Source organism: Numida meleagris, chromosome 8 (genome assembly GCF_002078875.1).
Source record: "Numida meleagris isolate 19003 breed g44 Domestic line chromosome 8, NumMel1.0, whole genome shotgun sequence".
Lineage (NCBI taxonomy): Eukaryota > Metazoa > Chordata > Aves > Galliformes > Numididae > Numida > Numida meleagris.
In genome coordinates, this window is record NC_034416.1 from 8,647,853 (window position 1) to 8,672,109 (window position 24,257).

At 36.9% G+C, this 24,257-nt stretch overlaps 1 protein-coding gene across 7 annotated transcripts in view; it reads left to right on the forward strand.

Moving 5' to 3' along the window:
- LOC110403045 (rab proteins geranylgeranyltransferase component A 1-like) overlaps nucleotides 1,041-24,257 on the forward strand; it is a 117,150-nt gene continuing 93,933 nt past the window's right edge. For all 7 annotated transcript variants that reach the window (XM_021405808.1, XM_021405805.1, XM_021405810.1 and 4 more), the window contains exons 1-4: nucleotides 1,041-1,744; nucleotides 12,506-12,572; nucleotides 20,781-20,853; nucleotides 21,474-21,598. In XM_021405808.1, the coding sequence (XP_021261483.1) occupies nucleotides 1,456-1,744; nucleotides 12,506-12,572; nucleotides 20,781-20,853; nucleotides 21,474-21,598 (554 nt within the window). In that variant the 5' untranslated portion in view covers nucleotides 1,041-1,455. The remainder of the gene's footprint in view (nucleotides 1,745-12,505; nucleotides 12,573-20,780; nucleotides 20,854-21,473; nucleotides 21,599-24,257) is intronic.

Below are 24,257 nucleotides of genomic sequence, written 5' to 3' on the forward strand. Positions count from 1 at the left end.
TGGAATAAATACTTAAGCACTTGAGAAACAGTAAGACATTGATAGCGAAATAGCTCAGTTCTGTTGCAGTCCTACAATTATACTAAACAATAACAGAAGATTTTCACAATCAAATTATATTTTCATGAGTATTCTCTCTCAGTAAGGAAAGAATGTGAAAGGGGAATTTGTCTTATCTGAGCTAACCAGTATAGTGATGTTTTGTTCCTCTGCTCCAGACATTGAGGTCAGGATGATCCAACATTGTGAGAACTCTGGAGCTGAATGTTTTTGTTAGAGGTTGAAAGGTAGGCATGGCAGCCCCGTTAGCACAGTTGGACTACAGAAGCTGCAAAATGGAAAAGTTCTTAACATTTCTATGAGACATTTGGAAGCATAATATAAGGAACATAAGATTTGATTTTACTACTTTTACATCTCAATCCGTAACTACTACTTTTCTCTTTTACATAGTTATTTGCATTGTAATCAGGCATCAATGTTTATATGTTTTTTATTCTTGTGTTGAAATGTACTGCTAGGTCACTTTCTGCTCTGAACTCTGCTGTAGCACGTCTGGCAGTACCATGGGGGTAAGGTGGGCTCTGGTTTCCATTAGTTGCTTCATACCCCTTTCACTGTTCTTTGTGGTATGTGCACTAGGAGCTTGTAAGAAGGTGTTAACAAGCTGCTAGCTGCTTTATTGTTATTATTGATTGAAGGTGTTAAGATTTGTATATTATCATACACAATGAATAGTCATAAGAGATTAGTTTAAACCCGTACAAGTAATTAAATGGAAAATAAAAAGTAAAACTTAAATTTCAAGCATGCTGACACAGCTACTCTGTGCTAGGTTATTTTGCTTACACTGCTGTACATACATTTGGGTATTTACAATACAACTTGTTGTTCTGAGTATGCTTTCACTCAGTCCGGTGGTACAGGGGTGCTGCTCTGAAGCGGTGCGTTCCTTGTCACTGCTGATTTCCCTTTCATTTCTCTGTGACGTGAAAGAACAGGGAAAGCCAGACTGTAGGCTTCACAGGAGCAGACAGTGTTCCTGGTGGGCTAACAGAAAGTTTCTGAATGCAACAGAGAACCAGGTACAGTCCAACATACAATATTAATGGCTGTTGACAAGGAGGGACACGGAATTAATGACCAGAAACAAGCTAATGCACTTTCTTTTAAAATGTCTTTGACACAGCAGAAAAAGGAAAGATATTACCACAACTGGGCAGTGAGGAGGCTTTAATATGGGAAATATATTCTTAGATCTCAAATGACAAAAAAAGACAAAGCCTGCTGTGAGTTACGGAGTTGTAGCGGTGAGTGCAGTGAAGAGGCCACAATCGGTACAGCCCATAGGGCTCCTTGCCCTGCAGCGCGTGCATTTGGTTTCTAGCGAGGAGGCGGCCCTCGGTCATACCGTCGAATTTCGGAAGCTCACAAACGGGTGCTGGGCGCTCGCACATGTTCCGCGTTGCTTCCACCATATTTAGTACCCGAAAAAAAAGAAGAGAAGCAAGCTGCCGGGCAGCGGGCCGCCCGCGCCGTGAGACTACGAAGCAGCACGGCGCTCCGCCCGGCCGCGTGACGTCAGCGTGTTGCGCGGGAGGACTACACCTACCGGCGGCCCTTGTGTGCGGCAGCCGAGATTCCTGCGGCCTCCGCTTCCGGCAGCGCAGGCGACGTGACGGTGCCCCTCCCAAGATGGCGGACAACCTGCCCTCCGAGTTCGATGTGGTGGTGATAGGGACCGGTACGCGGCGGCGCGGGGCGCGGGCCGGCCTGTGGGTGCTGGGACCGTAGAGGGCGCGACCGTGGCGGCTGAGGGCGGGGGGAGCGGCAGCGATGTGTGGGGAAACGAGGTCGTGGGGCTGCGGGTGGCGGGTCTGCCAGGAGGCGCCTATGTGGACGGCGCGGCATCTCTGTACCTGTGCTGGCGGGCTGCTCGGGAACTGGTGTTTAGGCTTCAGCGTCAGGAGTTATTTAAGATACAAGGGATAGCTGCGGTGCGGGGCGTCACCGGGAGGGCAGCGGGCGCTGTCTGTGAAGTGCCAGCTCGCCAGTCGCACCCCAGCCCCTGTACTCCTAAGGTCGAGTGCTGCTTTGGTGCTTCACAAAGCCACTGTCACCCTGAAATAGCCCTGCTGGATGAGTTGAAAACTTTCTTCAGTGAACTGAAAGTAGTTCTGAAGAGCCAAACTCAGTATTATGGTGGGAAATATGGTTTATGCTGATAATCTTAACTGTGTCCCGTAGTGTGAGAATTGCATTCTCTCTTGAAAAACTTTTTTATAATCCCTGTGCTTGCTTACAGACAACCCCAAACTTCCTCTTTTTGGATACTTCTCGTTAAAGCATTTTATTCAGTGTACAAGAAAATGTAGGACTGCAAGTACTTGACTTGACTCTGAACTTTCTCAGACTGCCTATGCTTTGTGTATCCTATACAAAATCATAAATTTTCTATTCCAGTGAGTGATAGTGGAGATCTCAAATGTGTCACTGAAACATACCACAACATTATAACTACAACTAAAATTTAAAATAATTTCTTAAATTAAAATTAGAAATTAAGAGATCCCCACTGTGTCCTTGGTTCTGTTGTTTGGAGTGGAAGCCTTAGTAATGAAGCTGATGTTTTCTTATGTGTTGAGATTTGTGACTGTTTTGAGTAAAAGAGAATAACAGCAAACAACAAATGGCTAAATTACCAAACTGAAAGGGTGAAGTATTAAAAGCTGTACAACTCCTGTGATTTAAGAGTGTAATTAGTCTTTATTTCCATGAAAAATGCTTTTGTATCCAGTGGTGTAGAAAATTAAAGGAAATGCGGCTTCATAAAATTAGTATTTATGTTTTCTCTAGCTAATCTGGCTAAGAAAAGTAAAAGGTGAAAACAGGAATGGTGCGTATTCTAGATGCTAAGGAAGCTAGTGAAGGTGTTACATCTTTAACACATCTGACTAAAACAAGCATAGATAAGACTTCATCTTTTCACGATTCCTATGGAGAACAAGAACATGCTGTCAAAATTTTCTTCTGGAGGTTCTGTAATTTTTGTTAAAAATAAGATGTAATCCAGTTTGCTCTGGCTGCTCTTACGTTGAGGGGCCTCACAGGACCGTGTTGCAGGCAGAGTGAGTCACGGGCTGCAGTTGTGTGCTGTCCTTGCTGTCCCTGTAGTGGTGTTCTTGCTTGCTGTATAACATGCATGTTAAACCTTAGGCTTCATGCGTAACAGTGGTTGGTAGTAGCAGGTCACAGACAGGAAGGCCTGCGCTTTCCAGCCGTGCTCCTAGGAGTGTTCACCTGAAGCGAGGCACTTCTGGCTGAGCAGTCTGTGGCAGTGAGGGTCGGTCCAGGAGCGCATACCCACCATCGTTTTCCCTGCTTTGGAAACAGCTTTTAATACTAGACATTTCATGCTGTGCGGGAAAATTCCATGAGGTGAATTCTTTTGTTGAAATGTTGCTGTAGATGGTGTTGGTATGGATTTGTATGAGAAGATGCCTTTTTGAGATGTTTGCCCTCCTACAGAGAGCACTGTTATGCCTAGTTTGAAGATGTTCAGAGCTTCTGCCTTTCCAGAATTACTGACTTTGCTTTGCATTTCTTCTATTAAAGACATATACAAATGATGACTAACGGTGTCAATTGTCTATTTTTTTAACTGTATTAAATACTGGTACTAAACTACTTTTGAGAAAGATTATTCCAAGCAAGATTTTTATCTTTCAGGAAACAGCTGCTGAAGGAATTTCATAGAGTCTTTAACTCCGTGTACTGATGCTATAGCCAATGCTGGGTGTACATATGCATATCTAATTGTCATATTATAATAACTGAAATGTTGGTGTTAATGTTTTTTCTTTTTACTCTTTTCTGCTTGCCTGGCCTTCCTCGGGTTTTATAACTTCTGTATCTGTTAATTTTAGTAATTAGATTGAGTGGTAACATTAGATTGGAGTTTGTTTTTATTTCAGGCTCATTGAACTATTTCCCTGGAGTAAGCTTATTGAAAATGGAACCTCACACTAAATTTTTGTTATCTGTGATGCATTTAAGAGTTAGGTTCAATTACTTTATCAGTATTTCTATGGTAAAAGCAAATTCAATTATTGATGAGACTACTTCTCTTTAACCCAAATAAAACATGTTCTTGCACAGACAATTTTAGAACACTCCGGATATGTAGTACAAAAATACAAGTCCTCGTGGGTTCAGTAAGAAAAGTTTAATTACTATCATGGAACTCATATACACAGTTCTTAAGAAAATTAGATTACTGTAAGACATAAAAATATCTTGAGGTTTTCAGTGACAATACAACATGGGAATTAAAGCTGTTATGACATTGTTCTTTCATTCTATCCCCATTTCTTGTTGTAGAATTGAAGTTCATTTTAAGTTTTATCTTAACTTCTTCCCCAACAAGGCTCTTGAATCCCTGTTTCCTTACTTTCGGATTATATTACTATGTTCATGTTATCCACTAACCAAGTAGGAATGTCTTCATGGGATGATTTTCTGCCAAAGCAGTTATTATACTTGCAGTAGTTCTGGTATTTTGGAAAATTACACTTGTTGATTGTTATTTATGTTAAATCCTGTAGCATGTAGTTTTGGATGGCTGTTATTGTAAGTGCATACATGGAGACTTCAGAGTGGGCAATAATCATATTCATTATTGCTACCCTTCTATGGGTCAACTGTTTACAAGGAGGGAATGTTATGAGATCTTTAAGTACATTAAAAAAAACTGTTTGAGAGAGTGACACAGATCACGGAGTTAGTGGCAGGGATTTTATTCAGGCAATTAACAAATAGGAAAACTTGCAGGCAAAACATTCAGCACTGTTGAATTTATGGCATAAATCACTATAAATGTAAAGATTAGCAATATTTGCAAAATGCAAGCAGCCATAACATAAATATTTAAGTGAGTGTTTAAGGATACAGGGTATCCCTTACTTTCAATTTCTTCAATTGTTTGGATTATATTCAGTCTTGACTTGGTAAACTAGTTCCTGATATTGCAGGACTCCTGTCTTAACTTCTAGTGAAGTTATAAAATAAAGGACAGTACTCTTTAAAAGGTGGCTGTATTCACAAGTTTGCCAGTAATTCTAATTTTTTTTTTTCCTAAATAGGAGTTATTCTTTATAAAAGCAGTCACAGTAAATTTTCTAGTTCTATGCAATTTTCTTTCCATTCTGGTTTTCAGTGGCTATAAATAACACATGAAATGACTTTCAAGGTAGAAAGCAGGAATCCGTTTTGAAATATTCTATAAAATAAAGAGTGATTTATGGTTTCATATGATTTTGGCTGAAAGCACTCGGGCTTTGCCAGGTCATCAAAGTCCTGTCAGGAGAATCTATTATTTATTGTTCGATATGCTGGGAGTGGTGTAAGTACTTCTTGTTTATCTTATGTAAGTATAGTGTTAGGAGAAATCACTTCCAGACACTAAAACAGTTCTAAAAATACACAGTGAAAAACGAACCTAAATATAATAATGTGAATGATGAAGTTAGCATTGGAGATAGTTTTGTAAAAATAGATTTTTGAAAAGTGAATAATTCCTAATGCTTTTATTATTGCAAGTGTAAATGTACCTTTATTTTCTTCCTGCTGACTTTTTAAACTTAAAACTGAGTGGTTTTTTTTCTGGCATGCTTTCTATTCTGAATGTTCTTGTTCAGAAGAGCTGCTATGTCAGCCTTCTTGAAGGCTTGGTATCCCGCTGATACCTCAAATGGGATTCTTTTCCAGATCCTGTGAGATGTCCCTTGCTGCTCTTATAAGAAAACTAATTATTTTGTGAAGCCTTTGCCGTCCTCGGCCTGTTAGTGTTTCTCAGATTTTCCAGATTATTTGCTGATCTCACAGAAGGAAGAGACTGTACTCCTCTGGTGAGCTGTTGAAAATATAGAGAAGGGACATTAAGGTGAAGAATTCCTATGGAAAAGATCTCATCAGGGTACCCTGAAATTCTGTTCTGAATCAGGAGTAATCAGAAAGGGTCAGGAGTGATTGAGAGTTACTACAATTACTCCTAAGGAGTAGCAGAGGGAAGTGCTGGTCTCTGCTTGCTGGGAGCCAAGGGCAGGGTGCGTACAAACAGCACAAAGCTACGCCAGGGAAAGTTCAAAGAGGACGACGGGAGAAATGTCCTTATAATGAGGATGGTCAAACACTGCACAGGATTCCCGGAGAGGTGACTGGTGCCCTGTCCTGTCAGTGTGCAGGAGCCATTGGGACAGTGCCCTCAGTAACCTGCTTCAACTTTTGGTTGGCCCTGAAGTGGTCAGGCAATGGACTTGAGGATCTTTGTAGGTTTGTTGTGACTGAACTGTTCTTTCTTACAGATGTGAGTATGTACTGATGTATTTAGCTAAATTATGTTTAGTTTGATACATCAAAGTACACAAAATTCTTAGAAAATCCTCCTCCTACTGGAAGCAGATCTCTGATGAGGAGGAATCAAGTTGCTATTCCTTTCAGATAAACAGAATCCCTCACCTTGCAGTAGTGTAGCATTGGAAAAGTGGTGAAGGATAAGAAACTTTTTACATATGGCTCCTTCCTTAACTAATTATCATTTCTTACTCATCTTAGTAGATGGTGTCAGTAACATTACCGTATTTTGTAATGAGGAAACATTTTATGATATTATTCTGTAATATGGACATACAATAAAAATAATTGCAACTATTGTTAGTTTTAATTAGCTAGCTTTAACTTTAAAAACCCTGTCAAAACATAGGATTTCTGTTTAAAACATTCCATGAAGATTTTCTAATGAGCTTCTCCACAATCACTTTAGAAGTTTGAATACAAACAAAATTTATTGCAGTCGGTCAACTGTCTGACTCCCGAAGATTGTTTTGAAATTGTTTCTGTCCCAGCATTTTGAATATATTTTCCTTCGACATTTTATGATATGAAAAAGCAACTTGTGATTTATTTAGTAGACACAGTGAGGCACATTAGACATTTAAACCTCTTCAAGAGGAAGCTTGTGTGATTCACAAAAAAAGTGAAAGCTTTTTCACAAGTAAAAAGCTTCCCAGCCAAATGGCTGGAGAATGGTTTTCAGTGGAAAAACTTCGGAGCTGAGATGCTTCCCCTCATATGCAGCTGTTCAGTTTGTGTATTGCTTGGGGAGGTGAATGCGTCCATTTCAAGTCAGTTGAAGATGCAGCACATCACTATAGCACTATGTATAGCTATTAATTGCATGAGATAATGCGTAAGCCTGAAAACTAGCTTTTAATTACACACAGGTGAATTATAACTTTATTTTGTAGAGCTTATAAAATGAATTGGCTCTTAAAATTGAAGAAGAAAGCTTTCTAGTTCAAGAGTTACTTCTAATTTTCATTTTGCTGTGTTGAAGCTAAAAATAAGATTCATACCTTGACAACTGTATGTTTGTAGGTAGTCCTCTATTTACTTATAAAATGCATCATTCATGAAAGTGAAAGTATAGCTGATTATGTTCTGTAGAGAAGGTCTGAAACCTCTTGTAACAGAGATTATCTTGGTCATATGTTGCTGGAATCAAGTAGATGTAAACTTCGATGTCAGCTTGCGATAGTCACATTGGTAAGATTTATTGAGATTCATCTGGCTCTTATGTATCCAAGAAGGTTATACCAGAGCTGGGAGTTGCACAGCTGGAGTGAAAACTAGTGCTCTGAAATGGGGACTTGATTCTTCATCGTAAGCATGTGTGTTAACCTAGTGTTTATACTGTCCTCTTTCTGGATTACTTTATTCTGGTGCTGAAACTATTTCTGATACAGTCATGGAATCTCTTGTGGCAGTTTTCAGTGCATCTTGCAAATAGCTCAAGAACCAGATAAATGTGTAGGACTCATCTCAGTTTGTATATGTTGAAGAGAGCCGTGCCAAAGTGCATGTTAGTGTAATCAGAATCCACTCGTTAACGATTTTATTTGCTTCCATTTTTGTCTCGGCATCTTTCTGACAGCATGCAAGAATTTCAAGCACAGAAGAGCAAGTATTTAGTCATCCCCTTCTTGAACCAATGCAAGTTTAGAAGTTAGTTCGTGTTGATTTTGTTTATGTTTCAGTGAGGCAGTGTCACTGATCCACGTGAATGTATCACTGTCTGGATAGGTGTTGAGGAGTTCCTACGATGGTTTACCTATTAGAACATACTAGTGATCCAGAGATCACTCATTAGTAAAATCCTTAACTTTATTCTTTTTATAATCTGTCTGCAGATGCAATGTGCTGCTTCACTGAAATTTTGCAGCGTGTTTCTTTGAGAAAGCTAGAGGGGTTAACTTAGCTCATATTGCATCTGCTCCATGGGGGTTAGTAAGAGGAGAAAGAAGTCTGTGTCATCAAGAAATGACAATATAGGTACTGGGTACTAATCAGTCCTCCATCATGAAGAAAAACTTATTGTTTTTCCTGGTGATAAAATTGAGGGACAGGACTGTTGGTGGAAATATTTCACATGTAAGCATTCTAAAATATGAAGGGGCCAGGAAGCGTAGAATGTCTTTATGCATCTTGATAATAGGCACTGCTATTTCTGTATTGACTAAGCCTGAAATATGAGGAAATTCCATGTCAGCGTATTAAATTGATACTACAAAGAATTGCGTGGGCTCCTTACTACTCCACGTAAGTCTCTCTTGTGCTGCCAGATGTTTATATATAAATATCAGGGACTGGATCTTGTTGCTGCTTTGTTGTGGTTGAATCGTATGTTTACTGTTCCAACTTCTTATTTCATACTGTGCCATCGGAAAGCTAAAAAACTGTTTGGACTTGAAACCTTTTTTGAGAAAGTATCCTTTTTCATTTTAGATGCAATAAAATCAAATGTGAGCTGTGTTTCACAGACACTGATATCCCTAGTAACTTAATAGGAAAATACTGGTTACTATTAGTGATACCAGAGGGTATATCTCTCAATGACTCAGCAATTTCATTGCTGTATAAACTTAATTTTTTTCACTGCTTTTTTTTATCTAAAAGGAAATGTAGATTGTCCTTCAGAGCTTGCTGACTTCTGATAGAAGTTATTGAACCCAAACCACAACTCAGCTTCCCATTCAGAAACATTGTGCATCATGAGTGACAGGTTGTAACACCAAGTCCTTCATCCCTTAAGCTAGCAAAAGTAAAAGCTGAGTGTTCCCAAAGAGGGGCAAAGGGCAGGAAGTGTTAAAAGTAATCTTTCATGAAGAAGAACATCTTATAGATACTCAGCTTTATTTACTCGTTAGGTATAAGTGGAACTTTAGAATCAATATTCTAAGTAATTCAATATGAACTTTCTCCTGTGGTCAGTTAAATCTTGCAGTAAATAGTTGCATTAAAACTGAACTGAGAATGAGAAGTAGAGTCACTGTCCTGTGGCGAGGGTCTAAAAGCATTTCAAATGTGAGTACAGCTCAGCTTCAAGTTCTTGGAAAATCAAAGTTCAGAACAGGAGACTCTTTCCAAATAAGAACAATTATTTTTTCCTTTACTGAATAATCTGAACTATTTTGTGCAGCTATTTTGTGTGAGCATCCTATAGGAGATGGTTCAGCCTCATGTGGTATAGGTAAATAAATTTGTACCATTTTGGTAAGGAGGCTTTTCCAAGAGTAGCTTTTTTTGTTTCTTTCTTGACTAGAGAGGAACAATCCTTATTACAGTGGTCTGTGTACCAGTGCCGCCTCTGTTGGAAGGAACTTTTGTGAAGTAACTGTCTTACAGTCCAGATCTTATGCAGCAGTAACTTGCATTTGACAAACCTACTTGTTTTCCATGTGGTTTTATTTCTGTTAGATAATAGAATTCAGAATCTGGTGCCCAAGGCACAATCTTGATTTCTTTGGTTTACTGAAGTTTTGTCACTTAAGAACTGATGATATCTTGATCCATCACGTTCTAAGAGCCTCTCCAAAAGCTAAAATGCATGGGCTGTGGCATTCTTGTATTTTCTCATTCTGTTGCTGGTGGGTACTGAGGACGCCCCCACATCTTAGAAGCAAAGGATTGGTGAAGAAAATTGATGCCAGCTTTCAAGAGCAAGGAAGCTAATTCAGGGAACAATTTCATCCAAGGTTAATGGAAGAACAGACCTCCAACACAGTATCAATTGGATCAAGCTTAAAGCAATCAGTTATGCTCTAGTAGCTATAACTCCAGTCCTGGTCAGCCAGGCAGCACTTGGTGATGTTTTACAACACTTTCTCATTGGCTTTTATCAATAAGGAAGGAGAAACAAGTTTCTCAATTCCATTTCTAGAGTGATAGTCTCTGTGCCTAAATGAGGGAAAGAAAATCTTTTCAGAAGCTACAAACAAAGCAGTGCGTGAAGGTTCTGTTCCAGACAGTTAGTAGGCGAAGAGAAATGAAGCATATGATATATGTATGTGTATAAATACCTGTGGAGGTTAGCTGAGTGTAGTGTTGTGTTTTTGTATCATTTGGCTGTGCACGTGAACGATCTTGTGGCTGTCCTAAAGTGCGTGCTGCACTTATGCTCTTGTGTATTTTCTCCTTATCTCTTTCTTCAGAATAGTCTGTATATAATGGCTTACTTTAAAAAAAAAAAAAAAAAAAAAAAAAAAAAAAAAAATCCTTTGAAGTCTCAGTCAAGGCATTTTGTAGCTTTTCCCAATTATTGATTTAGATTCTCTAAACCAAAGACTTAGGCTAAAGGTTTAGAATAGTGGTAGATGCCATTTCTGGCTCATAGAGCTCATGAAACTGTGGTCTCATGTATCTAAGTCCTGCTAGATTTTCTCTAGGCTGTTTTTCAATTTCTGTAACTAATAAAGACCAACTCAACCATTTAAAATGGTTTGATCCTGATTGAGAGTGTTAAATTATACTTAATATTCCACTCAAGTCTAACAATGGCTTCTTACTCTAGATGGGTAAAAACTGATATCTGTAAATAGTAGACCAGTAATCATTACCATATTGCATTGTGTACTTGAAGTGAATCATCAAACTGGCAGTGTGTCATATTCTTTTGAGAAGGCACTATTCTTATTCTGGAGAGAGGGGGAAAACTGCACACCTAAAATTCTCATGAAGATGTTAGCATGCAGCTAACCCAAGTTGCTTCTGCCCTGCCACACCTGCTGTTTGCACTTGCAGTTCTGTCTCACATCAGTTGTACCAGAACAGCTGCTTCTGGGGCTGCACTGTAAAAATCTGTGAAACACTTCTTCCACTTCTTTTAATCTTGTCCTTTATTTGAATACATACCGTGTGTCTCATAATAGTAGAGCTGTAGAATATAAATCCCTTTCACTGAATTAGCTGTTTAAAGAGCCAGTAGATCTTTTTAGAAGAGATTTTAGCGAAATTAGCACTGAACAACTTGTTAGATCCTGGGCTATGCTGCTTTTCTGAGTCTAGTTTTAAGTCCAAGTCATCTAACTGCATCTAAACATCTAATGAGTGGAAGTAGAACTTAGCGAACAGCCTGGTTTATTAAACGTTCAGGTGGTGTCATGTCATTCGGAGGAACATTGGTGGTAGAAAAATATATTTTCTTTGCTGCTTTTCCAAATATAATGAGAACATACCTATTTTATAGAGCATAACTGCATGACACAGAAGATAGCGATTCCACTTTGAAGATGTCCATCTGATAGATAATTGCTCCGTCCCTAAAACTACCCTTTTAAATGTGAAGTACACCTACACTGTCACTTTAGCTTTTCTATTTGCACTCGATTCTTGGTCTGCTTACAGAACTTTGAAAGCAGAACTTTGTAAGCCGAACTTTTTGTTCTGCTTACAGAACTTTTTTCCTGGGTGTTCTTTTGCAGCATACCAGTCGGCTCTATCTCAGGCCAAATCTAATTGTAATTCTGAGACCTGTGCGCACTAGGTTTGTTTGCCAACAGACAGTGTACAGGAGACAGCATCATGCAGGACATTATTTGCCTTGCAGAGATGTTCAGTGCCATCATAGCAGGTTTATACCTTCATATCCTCCAGTGTGTCCCTGAGCAACATGCTGGGTAATGCAACACCAACTATAAGCTTTGAAATTTATAAACATTGTTTTAACGGGTCGTGACACAGTAATCACATTGTCAGTCACGTTGAAGTGAACAGAACTACACAAAAATGCCCTCAGATTAAGTCTATCCAAGGGGATACAGTTACAGTGCATCCCTTGAAAATTTGGGTATCATTATGCTGGCATTTGTCCAATCTGCTTAGAGACAGCAAGGCAGCTGGAGAAGGAGCTGGTGACGAGCTTTAACTCAGAGGCGGTAGTGTTTGCAGGCGGTGTGTGCTATACTATTGTGCATTCAATAGGGTGATGTTAGTAGGCAAAATGTTAATGAACACAGAAGAGTGTTTGTTATTTTAGTAGCATAAGAGTATTAAAAAACTTAATGACATTGTAAATTTTTTAATTGCCTGTTGCTAACTGATTTCTAATTTTATTTCAATTTTTAAGGTATCTTAGCACACTAAGATCTAAAAAATGCATGTGTTCTTTCAGGTTTGCCTGAATCTATTATTGCAGCAGCATGTGCCAGAAGTGGCCAGAGGGTTCTTCATGTTGATTCGTAAGTTACTCCAATAGTTTACCTTTTTAAGAGTTAAATTGGCTAGAAGTCTATCTGTGTCTTGCTCAGTATGTCCTTGTATCCTGTGTTCACCTGGCATAAAGCAATCATAAATTTCTATCTCATTTTGGGGTGATTTCATCAATAAAGCATGCAATTTTTGCATGTTATCTTAGTCATTAGTAACATACCTGATGTGGTCAAGAATGCTTTTGATAGCTCCTTTTTTCATACAGGTAAGGATGGTTACAAGTTTAATGCCCTTCCCTATTATTCCCAATAAATATCCCATTGTGTGAGGATTTTAAACTCAGCCATTGTTATTTGATGACTGATGTTTTATTGCTGTCTCCTTTCTATCAACTTTCAATGCCTTTAGAAGTTAATACAAGTATTTTTGCATCTTAGTTGGTTATCATGACATCTGGCTGATAAGAGATTAACAGAGCGCTCTTCATTTGTCTTGTTTATCGTATACTGAATAAGTTTGAGTACAGAACACTACTGTTCTTTTACACTTGGAAATAAAAGGATTTGAAGAAGCACTTGGAGTAGCACATTTCATGGCATCCTTTCATTTTACTTCTTTTCTTTACTAGTTAGCCAAAGATGGCAATTTTCTTACAAACTTTATAACTATACACTGATGCACACTGTTTTTAAAGAAAAAAAAGATATTTAAAGCCTAATCTATTTGTACATCTGCTCAGCAAAATTTAGTGCCATGACTTAAGTCTAGTGCTTTGGTTTCAGAGACACACATGAGATCAAATTCTTCAGCTTAAGATAACCAAGACAAACCTTTAAAATACCCCTCTCCCCTATCTATTCCTTCAAGGCTCTTGATTTCTCATCTGTCTTTTGAGACCATCTTGGTCTCCACTAAGCAGCATTTGAGGCTGCTTTATTGTCTGTGTTTTTCTAGTTGATAACAAATGGAGTGCATTTCATACGACTTTAATGCTAGTCACCAGGACTGTGCCTGATATAGTTCATTATGCATTATCAAGGTATGATTTATATAGATATTTATTTTTGGCAGGCTCGTCTTGTCTTAATTGCAGCTGTCTCCTGCTCCCTTGCTACTTTTTCAGTCCAGTCATTAGTGCACTTGCACAGTATAATTTCCTGGGCTTGGCTGATGCAGTTGTGAGAAAGGGATGTAAGCAGTAAGCAAGGACTACCTAAATGGCTCTGCTGCTGCTAAACATTGGCATAGCCTAAAATGCATATTAAATTTGTAAGTGTAAAAAATTATCATGCATGTAAATTAGTAAATTAAACAAATTTCTGCACTTTGTCTCAGCTGTGGTAAGTTATTTCTACACGTGACTAAACTGGAAGCTTTGGTAAACCTTGACCTGAAGTGGAAAAAAAAAATTACGCTTACCTGTAAAACCATAACTCCGTTCATAACCAGTGAAAGTCGGGTTGCAGGCAGCCCGTTACTTCTTCTCCAGGTGGTAGAAGTTGAATTTCAGGAGAGAGAGTAACAGCTGGAGGGTTTGAGGTGATGATAGCAGCAACACTACTGTGAGCCCGGGTGCTCTGATTGTTGGTTGTTTACCAAAAGCTACAGCCTTGGCTTAATGTTTTGTTTTTACATCATTCTTGAGATCTTGCTTTCTGCTGAATTTCTTGTAAATTGTACATGTAAATGTGGACCACACTTTGGTTTAGAGACTTTTTCACAGGCATAGTGTATGTGCTTTCAGTTTTCCTTCTGCTTCATACTAGGAGCTTACTATGGATACTCTTCCTCCTCTTCACTTTTTCTGAACTGTATTGGTTTAAAATTAAACTTCTGTAATGTCTTTTGCCCACAGCCCTTCCAAGGACCTATCCGTTTTTCATACGCGTATTTCTTATATGAATTCATACTTAAATTCAAAACTTGCATGAAATACGATTTGAGGCTGCTTAGCTGACTGTTAACACTGTCCGCAGCATCTCTGGCTTCTGGTCTTGGGCTAGCAAAAATTATGCATACGTGACGAGCCTTTCAAAAAATTACGGAACAGGCAGCTGGAACTGTGCATTAAGGATTTTGTTTATTACTGTTTGGACTTAAATGTGCTCTATTAGGTTCTCCCATGCTTTTTTTTTTTTTAATTATGATTAAAAAAAGGCTTCCTTTTTTTTTTCTTTAATTCCTTTCTTCTGTGGAGTTATTTTGCAACTCCAAACTAGAAGCTACAAGCTTCTTAGATCAGGAAGAGGCGTTCTTAACTGAGCTGGCTTTCACTCCTGAGTAGTTGGCATTTTAACTGGTGCAAGTACTTACTAAATGATGGTCTAAAATCCTTAACTTGGCCAAAAAAAAAAAAAAAAAGTGTTTGTTTGTGCCATACAACCCCCCCAAAAATAGGAAAGTGTTTCATGCCACCTGCTTTTCTTGTTCAAGCATGATAGTGCTTTTACAAAAATAACAGTGAGAATAAAAGATACACACAAAAAAACCCAATGCCATTTGAATTTCAAGCAAAAAGTTGGATCTCTGGCAAGCTTTCTAAGACTTCATCTGAATTATAACATTTAAATTTTATCTTGTGTATGTCTAGTTTAATATGCTAATTTCCTCTTAAATTTTCAAGTTTTATTTTACTAACAGTATCATTGAAAATTGATCAGCTAAAATCTGTGTATATTCAGAATATCACTTTAATGATCTACGTCGTTCCTGTCTTGAAGGGTCATCAGTTAAAACTGTTTTCAAAGCATAAGAAAATAAATTTGGGGGTTACTCAAATACCTGTGTTAGATGTACTGCTTCCATTAATTTCTGTCTTCTGTTCCCTACAAAGGTCTGAGTTAGGTTAGGTACAAGGTTTAGAAAACATTTATGGATGAAGTCTTTGTTTATAATTTGTTTGCATTCATTACGTTGTGTAGATCATTTTATTACTTTTAATCTCCAGCCATGTTTGTGTTTATCATACTATACTGGATAGGTGATTATGGTAGATAGTTTTGAAGTGGCTTATTATAAAATACTAAGTTCTAAGCTTGATTTATAAACACTGTCCAAGCATTGCCATCAACAGTAGCTAATCTTATTCAAAATAGTCTCTTCACTGCAGTGTTGCCATAAATTCCTGTAGATGGATTTTAAACTAGAGGTAGCTTCTGCCAAGTAGTAATTGAAGGAGCTCTATTTCTCTGTGCCAGCTATCTGTCTCAATAAACGTAAAATCTGTGGTTCTTTTTAGAGAGCTACATTTACTGTAGATATTAATGAGCTGTTGACATGTGAATTTTCAAGGATAGATATTAAATGATTTAGAGAAGTAATTTGCAATTTAAAATGTGGAGATTGGCACCTCGTTTAAACTCAAAGATGTTGAAGGAAGGCAGAGCAAGACTAAAAGTTGATTACTTTAAGTGACTGTGCCTCCCACAGTAATTGTTCATGTGCATAGGATTTTCTCTTGGTGGTTAAACTATGTTTTCTAATTTTGGTCCTTTGCTTATCATCTTCTTGTATGAATATAGTTATGTACTGGTTTGTTTACTGAGGATGAGATACTGGAGGTGAGGTATGTTTAGCTACATGTTTTTTATTTGATTTTCAGCATCTATAACATAATATTTTTAGATTGTAAATGTATTCTGTATGTCCTTCTTGTCTTTGCATGTAGAGTTTAATTTGAAGACTTTCGAGGTAGAGGATTTTAACTTCTCTTTTGTTCTCAATTTACTCTTTCTCATGTCTTTTTGTTTGTTGTGACCTTGTCTTTCTTATTTTTTTGACCTTGATTCACATGTGGAGTACCTAAAAGTTCCTGGAGTTTTGTGTGAATACTGAAAAGCTCAGATATCGTATCTGTGCGGTTTCTTCCACTTCGTTCTATATCTGTCTCGATTTTTTTCATAACTCATTTAAAATATATAATGTGATACAACCTGTGTCTGCATGTAGTCTTCTTTTTGATCTTTCTCTTCTGTGAAGTGACAGAGCTGTGTAAGTACAGCAAACAGGGGAAAAGTTGCCCAAAGCAAATCAGTTTATTCTAATAAAAACGGAAGAAATGTTTAATTTTCTGAAATCTAGGCAAAAAGAAAGGGGAAAAAAAACAAAACAACAACAACAAAAAAAAACCTAATTAATTCACCTATATTTTAACCTTATTTGAAAAAGCAGTTTTCCTGTTGTTTTAGCATATGAACTCAGAGCAAAGGTATTACAGAATAAAACTTTGTCTCAGCTGGTTTGTGATAACTAGCCTTGCTGTTTTCTTATCTTAGGATACAGCGTAATTAAGGTAGTACAACAGACTGCCATCATCACCCTTTTGTTGAGCTGGAGGATCTCAGGAGACAGTGAGATTAACTGTTTCTCTCTGTGTGGAAACTTGTCATGCTCCAGAACACATTTACTGTGGCAGAATGGGAATTTCAAATCAAAGTCTGTGTACTTAATAGGTAGCACATGAAACTTTATGGGTTTGAAACAGAAGTCATTTCGTTTTCAGATCCTTAAAATCGATGTGGCAGTAACTTCTTTTGCAAAAGACAGCTGCTCTGATGGTAAGAGACTTCCTTCTGAAAGATCAAATGCCAGACAGACACAGAGGCGGCTCTTGGGAGCAAGCATGAAGCGTCAGCAGCTTTTTGTCAGACATCACCATCTTTGACTGTTATACCATGACTGTTAAGACACAGCTTTCAGAGAGGCAATCTTCTTACATAGGGGTAGTCTATGCAATACTCTAGTAAAACGTGAGCGAGAACAGATATCGTGCTTTCAAAAGTTTTCAGTTTCTAAAATTGCAATCTGTCTTCAGAAGGTAATGTTAGGTATTGGTTCAGATTCCAGGGATGTTAATGTGTTGGAAACAATTTGCAGTTTTACTGTTCGAGGCTGGGAGTTAGTAATTCTTTCAAAGTATTTATGGAAAAAAAAAAAGTGTTAATAACTGAGGAAAAAATCGCAAACTAATGTAGGAGAAGAGAGAATTAAGCTTTTTTTTTTTAGAGGTGAAACTGTACCTGGGTTGCATTTCAAAAATCTGACCAAAAATATAGCTTGATCAATTCTGTTGTTACCTATAAAATCCAAATATGGGATTTGAAAAATCGGAAATATAAGCAAGAATATGTTAATTCATATGAAGCTCCTCTTACTACAGGAGATTTGAACAAATGGCATTTAGGGAATAACTTATGCTATGTAAAGAAAAAATCTGTTCTCTATCTACTTGACAGAAAAAAATATTTTCTAGTTAAAGGGTTACTCCTTAAGAATGTGTGTTGACACAGTTGTGTATTTGCAGTGTTTCATGGGCTCATCAAGAGGATAATTGAATTATAATCCTAAGAAAAGGAAAATTGGTCTTTGTGCTCTGCTAATATACCAAGAGAAGAGAGAACTTCAGTGCTCAAGATTTGGGGATGGTGTTTTAGCTTTAATTAGGCTTTGGTCTTGACCATTACTCAAAAGAATTCCTTATTTTAGTCTGTCTTCAGTGCAATTATAACAAAAATATTTTATTTCAAAGGAGTACGAATTGTAAAACCATAAATCAACTCTTTTCAGATTACTTCAAGAATTTTACAAAAAACTGTTAATTATCAAAATAATTGTGCCTTGTCTACCTTATTCTGTGATGTTTTCATAGGAAAATTAAGCAATCCTGTTAACCACGTAATGCAGAGTGGAAGAATTAAAATGCTGGGGGGAAAAGAATCTGAAAGTTGATGCTTCCAGAGGAGATTAATATTAGAGGTTGTGTAACATAACTTGGGAATGGTGCTCAGATGCCAGAAAAGAGACAGCTGTGATTCATTTTCCGTTTGAGAAAGACCATACCATCCTCTCAAAACTGATTGAGCTTCAAAACAGAATTATGGGGTGCTGTGTTGAAAACATTGATTCACATCAGTGCTGGTTAAAATGGAAAGCAGTTTCAAAGGAAAATCCACCTGATGAGCAGAGGAATGTTTTCATCAAAGATGACTGACAGCTCACAAACTTTTGTAACTTTCTGCAAAAATAATTTCTCTTACTGAAAGTTTTCATTCTAATTATTATTGAATTTATATTGGCATAGTTTCAGGAAACCTAGCCCTAATTTTAGGCAGGTGTTTTCTGCAATTCCTGTGATCGATGGCCTTGCTTGCACTGACAACCAGATTGTATTCCATATTCAAGAAAACTCGCAGCTAAAGCAGCAGATTCCCTTAAAAATAAATCTTTGTGGCTGTGGTTTTTCACAAGTCCCAGAAGTGGCAGATAATATATGGGGATTTATTCTGTGAAATCTTAAGAAGAAGCAAGACAATAACCTGCACTGTTCCTTCTTTTTTTTTTTAAGAAGAAAAAGAAATTGACTGTTGTCGTTCCATTTAACTATCAGTTGCTGTTTTACAGACTAAAATCTAGCAGAATCAGGCATTTAGTAATAGACTTAATCATTATCTCTTTATATTCTAAATGATACCAATTAAAAGCAATTTTTAAGCCGCTCCCATATCATTCACATAATGAGACAAGTTTGAACTCCCTTTTATAGATTATTGGAGTTTCGTGTAGATAACGTTTGCAGATGAAGTCGTTCTTGGGATAACCAACTGGTAGGGTAAACAGTTTGAATTTCCTTCAAGCGTATACCGAATCCTCCGCAGTTCATGGCCTTAAACCATGTGGGTTGTTTTTTTTTTTTTTTTTATAACCCACCTTAATTCAGTGAATGTTGTATTCTGTTGTCTTTGCAAAAGATGTCCTATTTCTGTTCTTCCCTGTTGCCCTGTAGAAGCTGAAAGACTTTTTTTAGGTCAGTTTCTAGTCAGGAACAATTAGGCATTGTTTAGCAGACGTCTGTCTTTCGTATGCTAAGTAAGCAACATAGTACAGAGCATAGCTCTGGTACTGCAAAGGGGCTGACACTCTTAATGAAATCTTTCTCAGTACAGATAAGCCTTGTCAAAAATATCCCCATCTCAAACAGTGGAAGCAACCACAAATTTAAGTTTTCACTTTTATCATACTTATACAATTCAAAAATGGAAGTGATTATGATAATGTTTTAAGTTCATTGGATTAATCAGTCTTTGCATTACTGTATAAGATATAAAGCTACCTTCGTTCCAAAATGTTTTTTTTCAGTGTGTGCAGCACCAGTAAGTATCCTTTCAGAAGGGCATTTTGGTACCCTTCACTCTCCTGAAATGCCAGCATACAGTGCCAGAGAACAGGGTTAAATGCCATAGCAACTTTTTTATTTTGCAAATACTGATGATTTTTATCAAATGCAATTTTACCAATTGCATTTATTCCTATCTAGGTTGTTAAATATTTCGATTAATACTTTGATTAACAGCAGTACAATTGATTGATTTAAAACAGGTAAACTAGTATTTTCAAAGCAGAAGGTGACAAATATAAACTGAAAAGTAATCAAGAAGGTACGACTATTTTCTACGAATCAGTTCCTTTGGCTCCACCTACAGTATATACAGCTTCATCATGATTTAGCCATAGCCTCTTAACAGTCAGTAGTAAGCATAATCTATTCTGTGAAATGTAGATAAACAATAGTGACTTTTCTGTTACTCAGGATAATGGGTAACAGACTTGTGGATTTTACTGTCTGCCCCTGAGATGGTTTTACTTAACCTTCCCTTGCACGTCTACCTCATGAAGTGTTGTTAGGTTAGAGGGAGCGCACAGTGAAATGGTTAACTTCCAGCTCCTCTTCAGTCAGAAGCACATTAGCGATGTTTGTGTGACAAAGCTGGTAAGTCCTGCCATTCCTGAAGCTGAGTGTGGTACAGATATGGAAGACCCCAGCTGCCTATTCTGAGAACACAGCTGAAACTGGCAGACATGTTAGTTTGGCTCCACATTAAGTAAAATGATTGTAGTGATGTGCGTGCTTCAGCTGGAGGATCAGTCTTGGCTGAAGAAGCATAAACTATCTATATTTTTCTTTTACTCTCAGCAATCCATGTGCTTTCTCAGTATTATTCAGTTTACCCTCTGAATAATGGGATATTGGACTACAATTTATTTGGTCAGAGATGAATGAAAGTTGAGATCTTACATCTGATTAAGAATTTTGAAATATTACACTAACTTCTATGACTGCAAAATCTATCATGAAAAATATTTTGAATGTCTCAAAATTTGTTTTTTCACTGAATCTGAAAAGCTGTATGATTTCTGTCCATCACGTTTCACCATTCTTTTGTGTTTGTTTTTTTTTTCAGGCGAAATTACTATGGCGGAAACTGGGCCAGTTTTAGTTTTTCAGGATTGTTGTCCTGGATTAAAGAAAATCAGGTAAAAATTTCTCAAATGATTTTTAATGTTCTTTAATGTTAAATTACAGTTGTTGGCATAAGTTATTACAAGCCATTATCACAATATTCTTTCTCTTTGTGGAATTTTACAAATAAAGTAAGTTCCTACTTAACAGCTTCGCTGCTTAAAACTCCTCTGTCTGGTCTAGCATACTAAGACTCTGGTATGCGTGTCTTATTGATATTATTATCTGGGACCAAGAAGTCCAGTGATCAATCATGCTTCTTGATTGTGGAATTTATGAAGCAACTATACTGCTGTTTCTGTTCCTTTCTGAGCATCTTCTGCAAATGATATTCTGGTCTTTTCCATTTCTTGTTTATTTTCCATTCTTATCTTTCAACCCTTTCGTTTTGTCTTCTGTGCTTTCAGCTAATTCTTCCTAACTGTAAGAAAGATAGTTATTGGACCCTTCATTGAAATGTCCTTTAACCAGGGTAAAAAGATGAATGTTGATAGTGTATTTTTCAGTTACCAAAGGTTGTCAGAGTTTGTTTTAAAATATACAGAGGTACAACAGATTATTTGGGAATAGATTTATGTAGATCAAGAACAGCCAGCACAGTACAAAATGTAATTTCATAATTGTTCTTTGTAAGCAAAATACGGATATCAAGGATGAATGTGAAGACTGGAGAAAACTGATCCTTGAGAATGAAGAAGTTATTTCTCTTAACAAGAAGGATAAAACTATTCAACATGTAGAAGCTTTCTGTTTTGGCAAGTAAGTATAAACATAGAAATAATCTCATGTGCTCACTGGTAAATTATTATATTGTGCTTCTGGCTTCAAGTACTTCACCACTCTACCATACTTCCTGTTGGTCTCAGAAAGTAACTGTGAGCTCTAAAATGTTCATAATCTGCTTGTACTTTTGTTGAAATCACACGCGCTTCATTGAAACCAACTGATCCTTCTTAAACTGCCCCGTCTGAATCTAGTTTAATTTGCTGGCCAACTTTTGAGCTAGTAATTTACATCTGAGTAAAAGAAAATGTTGTATGTGTCGTTCCTGATTTGTTATGAACTACCATCTATTGACTTTTTTCATTCTGAATTTGGCTGTTAGGTGTTATTCTCCTACTAAACGTTAAACACATATGTACGTGAAAAATAGAGATGATGTAAGAACAGGAAATGCTAATGGACCATAGTACTGCAACTGTAAAATACTTGACTATGCTAAAATACTGTAGTAATATATGTCTTTTGTCATTTTTTAGATTCACTACATTTAATCCATTAAACAGTACTTAGCCATGGTATTTTGTCAACAATTGCATGATCAGAGGCTCCTGGAAATACAACAAAAGTTAACATTTTGGGCTGTCAGGTTTTTTTGTATTTGAAGTAAGGTAACTCATCCCTTACTTTACATATGACATGCAAAAAATACATACTCAGTTGGAAATAAACACGTTTACCTTTATGATTACTTGTTGCAGAAGTACATCGTGAATAGTACTTCGTCTTAGAACTGAGGATGTGGTAGATATCTTTTAGCTAGGAGTTTGTGGAGGTATGTCTGCATTAGCAGAAGTGTATGAAGTTCATTTTCAGTTCAGCTTTTGAAGTAGGTGTATGATATGTTGTTACATACAAGCTATGTAGCTTATCACAATGTCATGTTATGTCATTTGAAAACCTAGGAAAACCAGAAAGTAACCTTGTGAAGCAGAAGTGTTGACCAGTGCATAACCATGGTAATAATGTATGGAAATTGTGTGGGGTCTCAGCTGAATTTCTCCATATTTGTTATTTTTATCTCTTGGATTTTGCTCTGATCTGAACGCTGTTCTGAACTCCTGGGTTCAGAACAAGGTTCTCTGGGTGAACTACACACGTTTAACCTTCAGTCTTCTCGCTAACATGTTAGGTAGCTGAAAGAAGCATTGCCAAATAGATACTCAAATAGAAACATATATTTATTTATTTAAATGTTGCAAATAGCTTAACAACAAACAAAAAACCTACAAAATAAATAAATGCAATTTCTGCAATCTGAAGGCCACAGGCTCAGAATATTCCAAATTTGTTTATTGCACGTTAATGGTTGCCAGACCTTTTCTGCACGTAAAATGTTACTCTTGTTTTACAGCAGGTATCAATTGAGTATTGTTATTGTAATCCTATTGGCATAATAAATATTGTTCAGAACCAATATTAAATCATATTTGAAGTTTCATAATTTCTTAATTTTGCAAATGAATTTCCGAGGAAGGTATTCTGTTGACTGGTGGCTGGCTCAAAAATAAGCTCCCTAGCAGTAAGATTTCACAGTTGATTGAAGTGAGCATTATACTTGAATCTTCCGTTTTTTCCTGCACCTACTTTTAGGCATTTACGTTAGTCTGAAAACACCGTGCTGTCTGTATCATCAGACAAAAACCAAACAAACACACAAAAAAACCAACCCCGTACAAGGAAGAACGATAAGTTTAATAAATCTACCAAAGATAGCAAAGAAAAAGTTTTCCAAAATAACTTCAAACTTTCTGAGTCAATTATTGTGCTTCCGAAACTTAAACATTCTGCCTAGATTCTGTTGTTTTTGCTTAACTTTTATAACTCCTATGAAGTAACCATTAAACATTTATTTTGAAAGAATAAACAGCTGGGTAGCAGTATAATATACACACTGCAAATCTGAAATGAATGGCCTTAGAACAAAGTGCATCCATCAAAGGAAAAGAATACTGTGTCTACAGCAAGCGGTATTGAAAAAAGGCAAATGGCTGAAAAATAAATAGTGAACACCTGTGCTGAATAAATTAACCAGCTGGTTGGCAATTTTTCATTTGACCTATCTGAAGGGGTTGCTGTTACAAGGCATTAATAAGACACATTCATTTTAAGATATCCCTTTGTTAGTACCATTAATTGATGAATGGTGGAAGATAATATTCTAAATTTACACAACAATTTGTCTGCAGATGTATTTTTTTTTTCAGAATTAGGAGAAGAATTGTCAGTACAGAAGTTCAATCTGAGTGATTTTTATAGACAGCTCTTACGTTATTCAGGGATATTTGTTGCTATAGGAAGGATGTCATGAATTTAGATTATATACAGGTTTTCGTTATAAAACGCCTAGAGATGCAAATCATGTAGATTTATATATTCATTTAGTGGGAATTGAATAGAGAATTAAAATATGTAAATATAGCATTTCTGCTATACTGCTTTTTAGTGGTATTTGAAAAGAGAATGTACTGCAAATCCAAATTTTATTTTTATCTTTTAATAGCAATAAGAGTATGTTTAAAAAGAGAATTGGCTGGACTGTACCTTTAGCTTGGGAGAAAGTAGAAAGAAGAGATTTCCCTGATTTTTTTTTCTGTTATATATAACTTTATGATGGATTAAATTAAAAAAAAAAAAT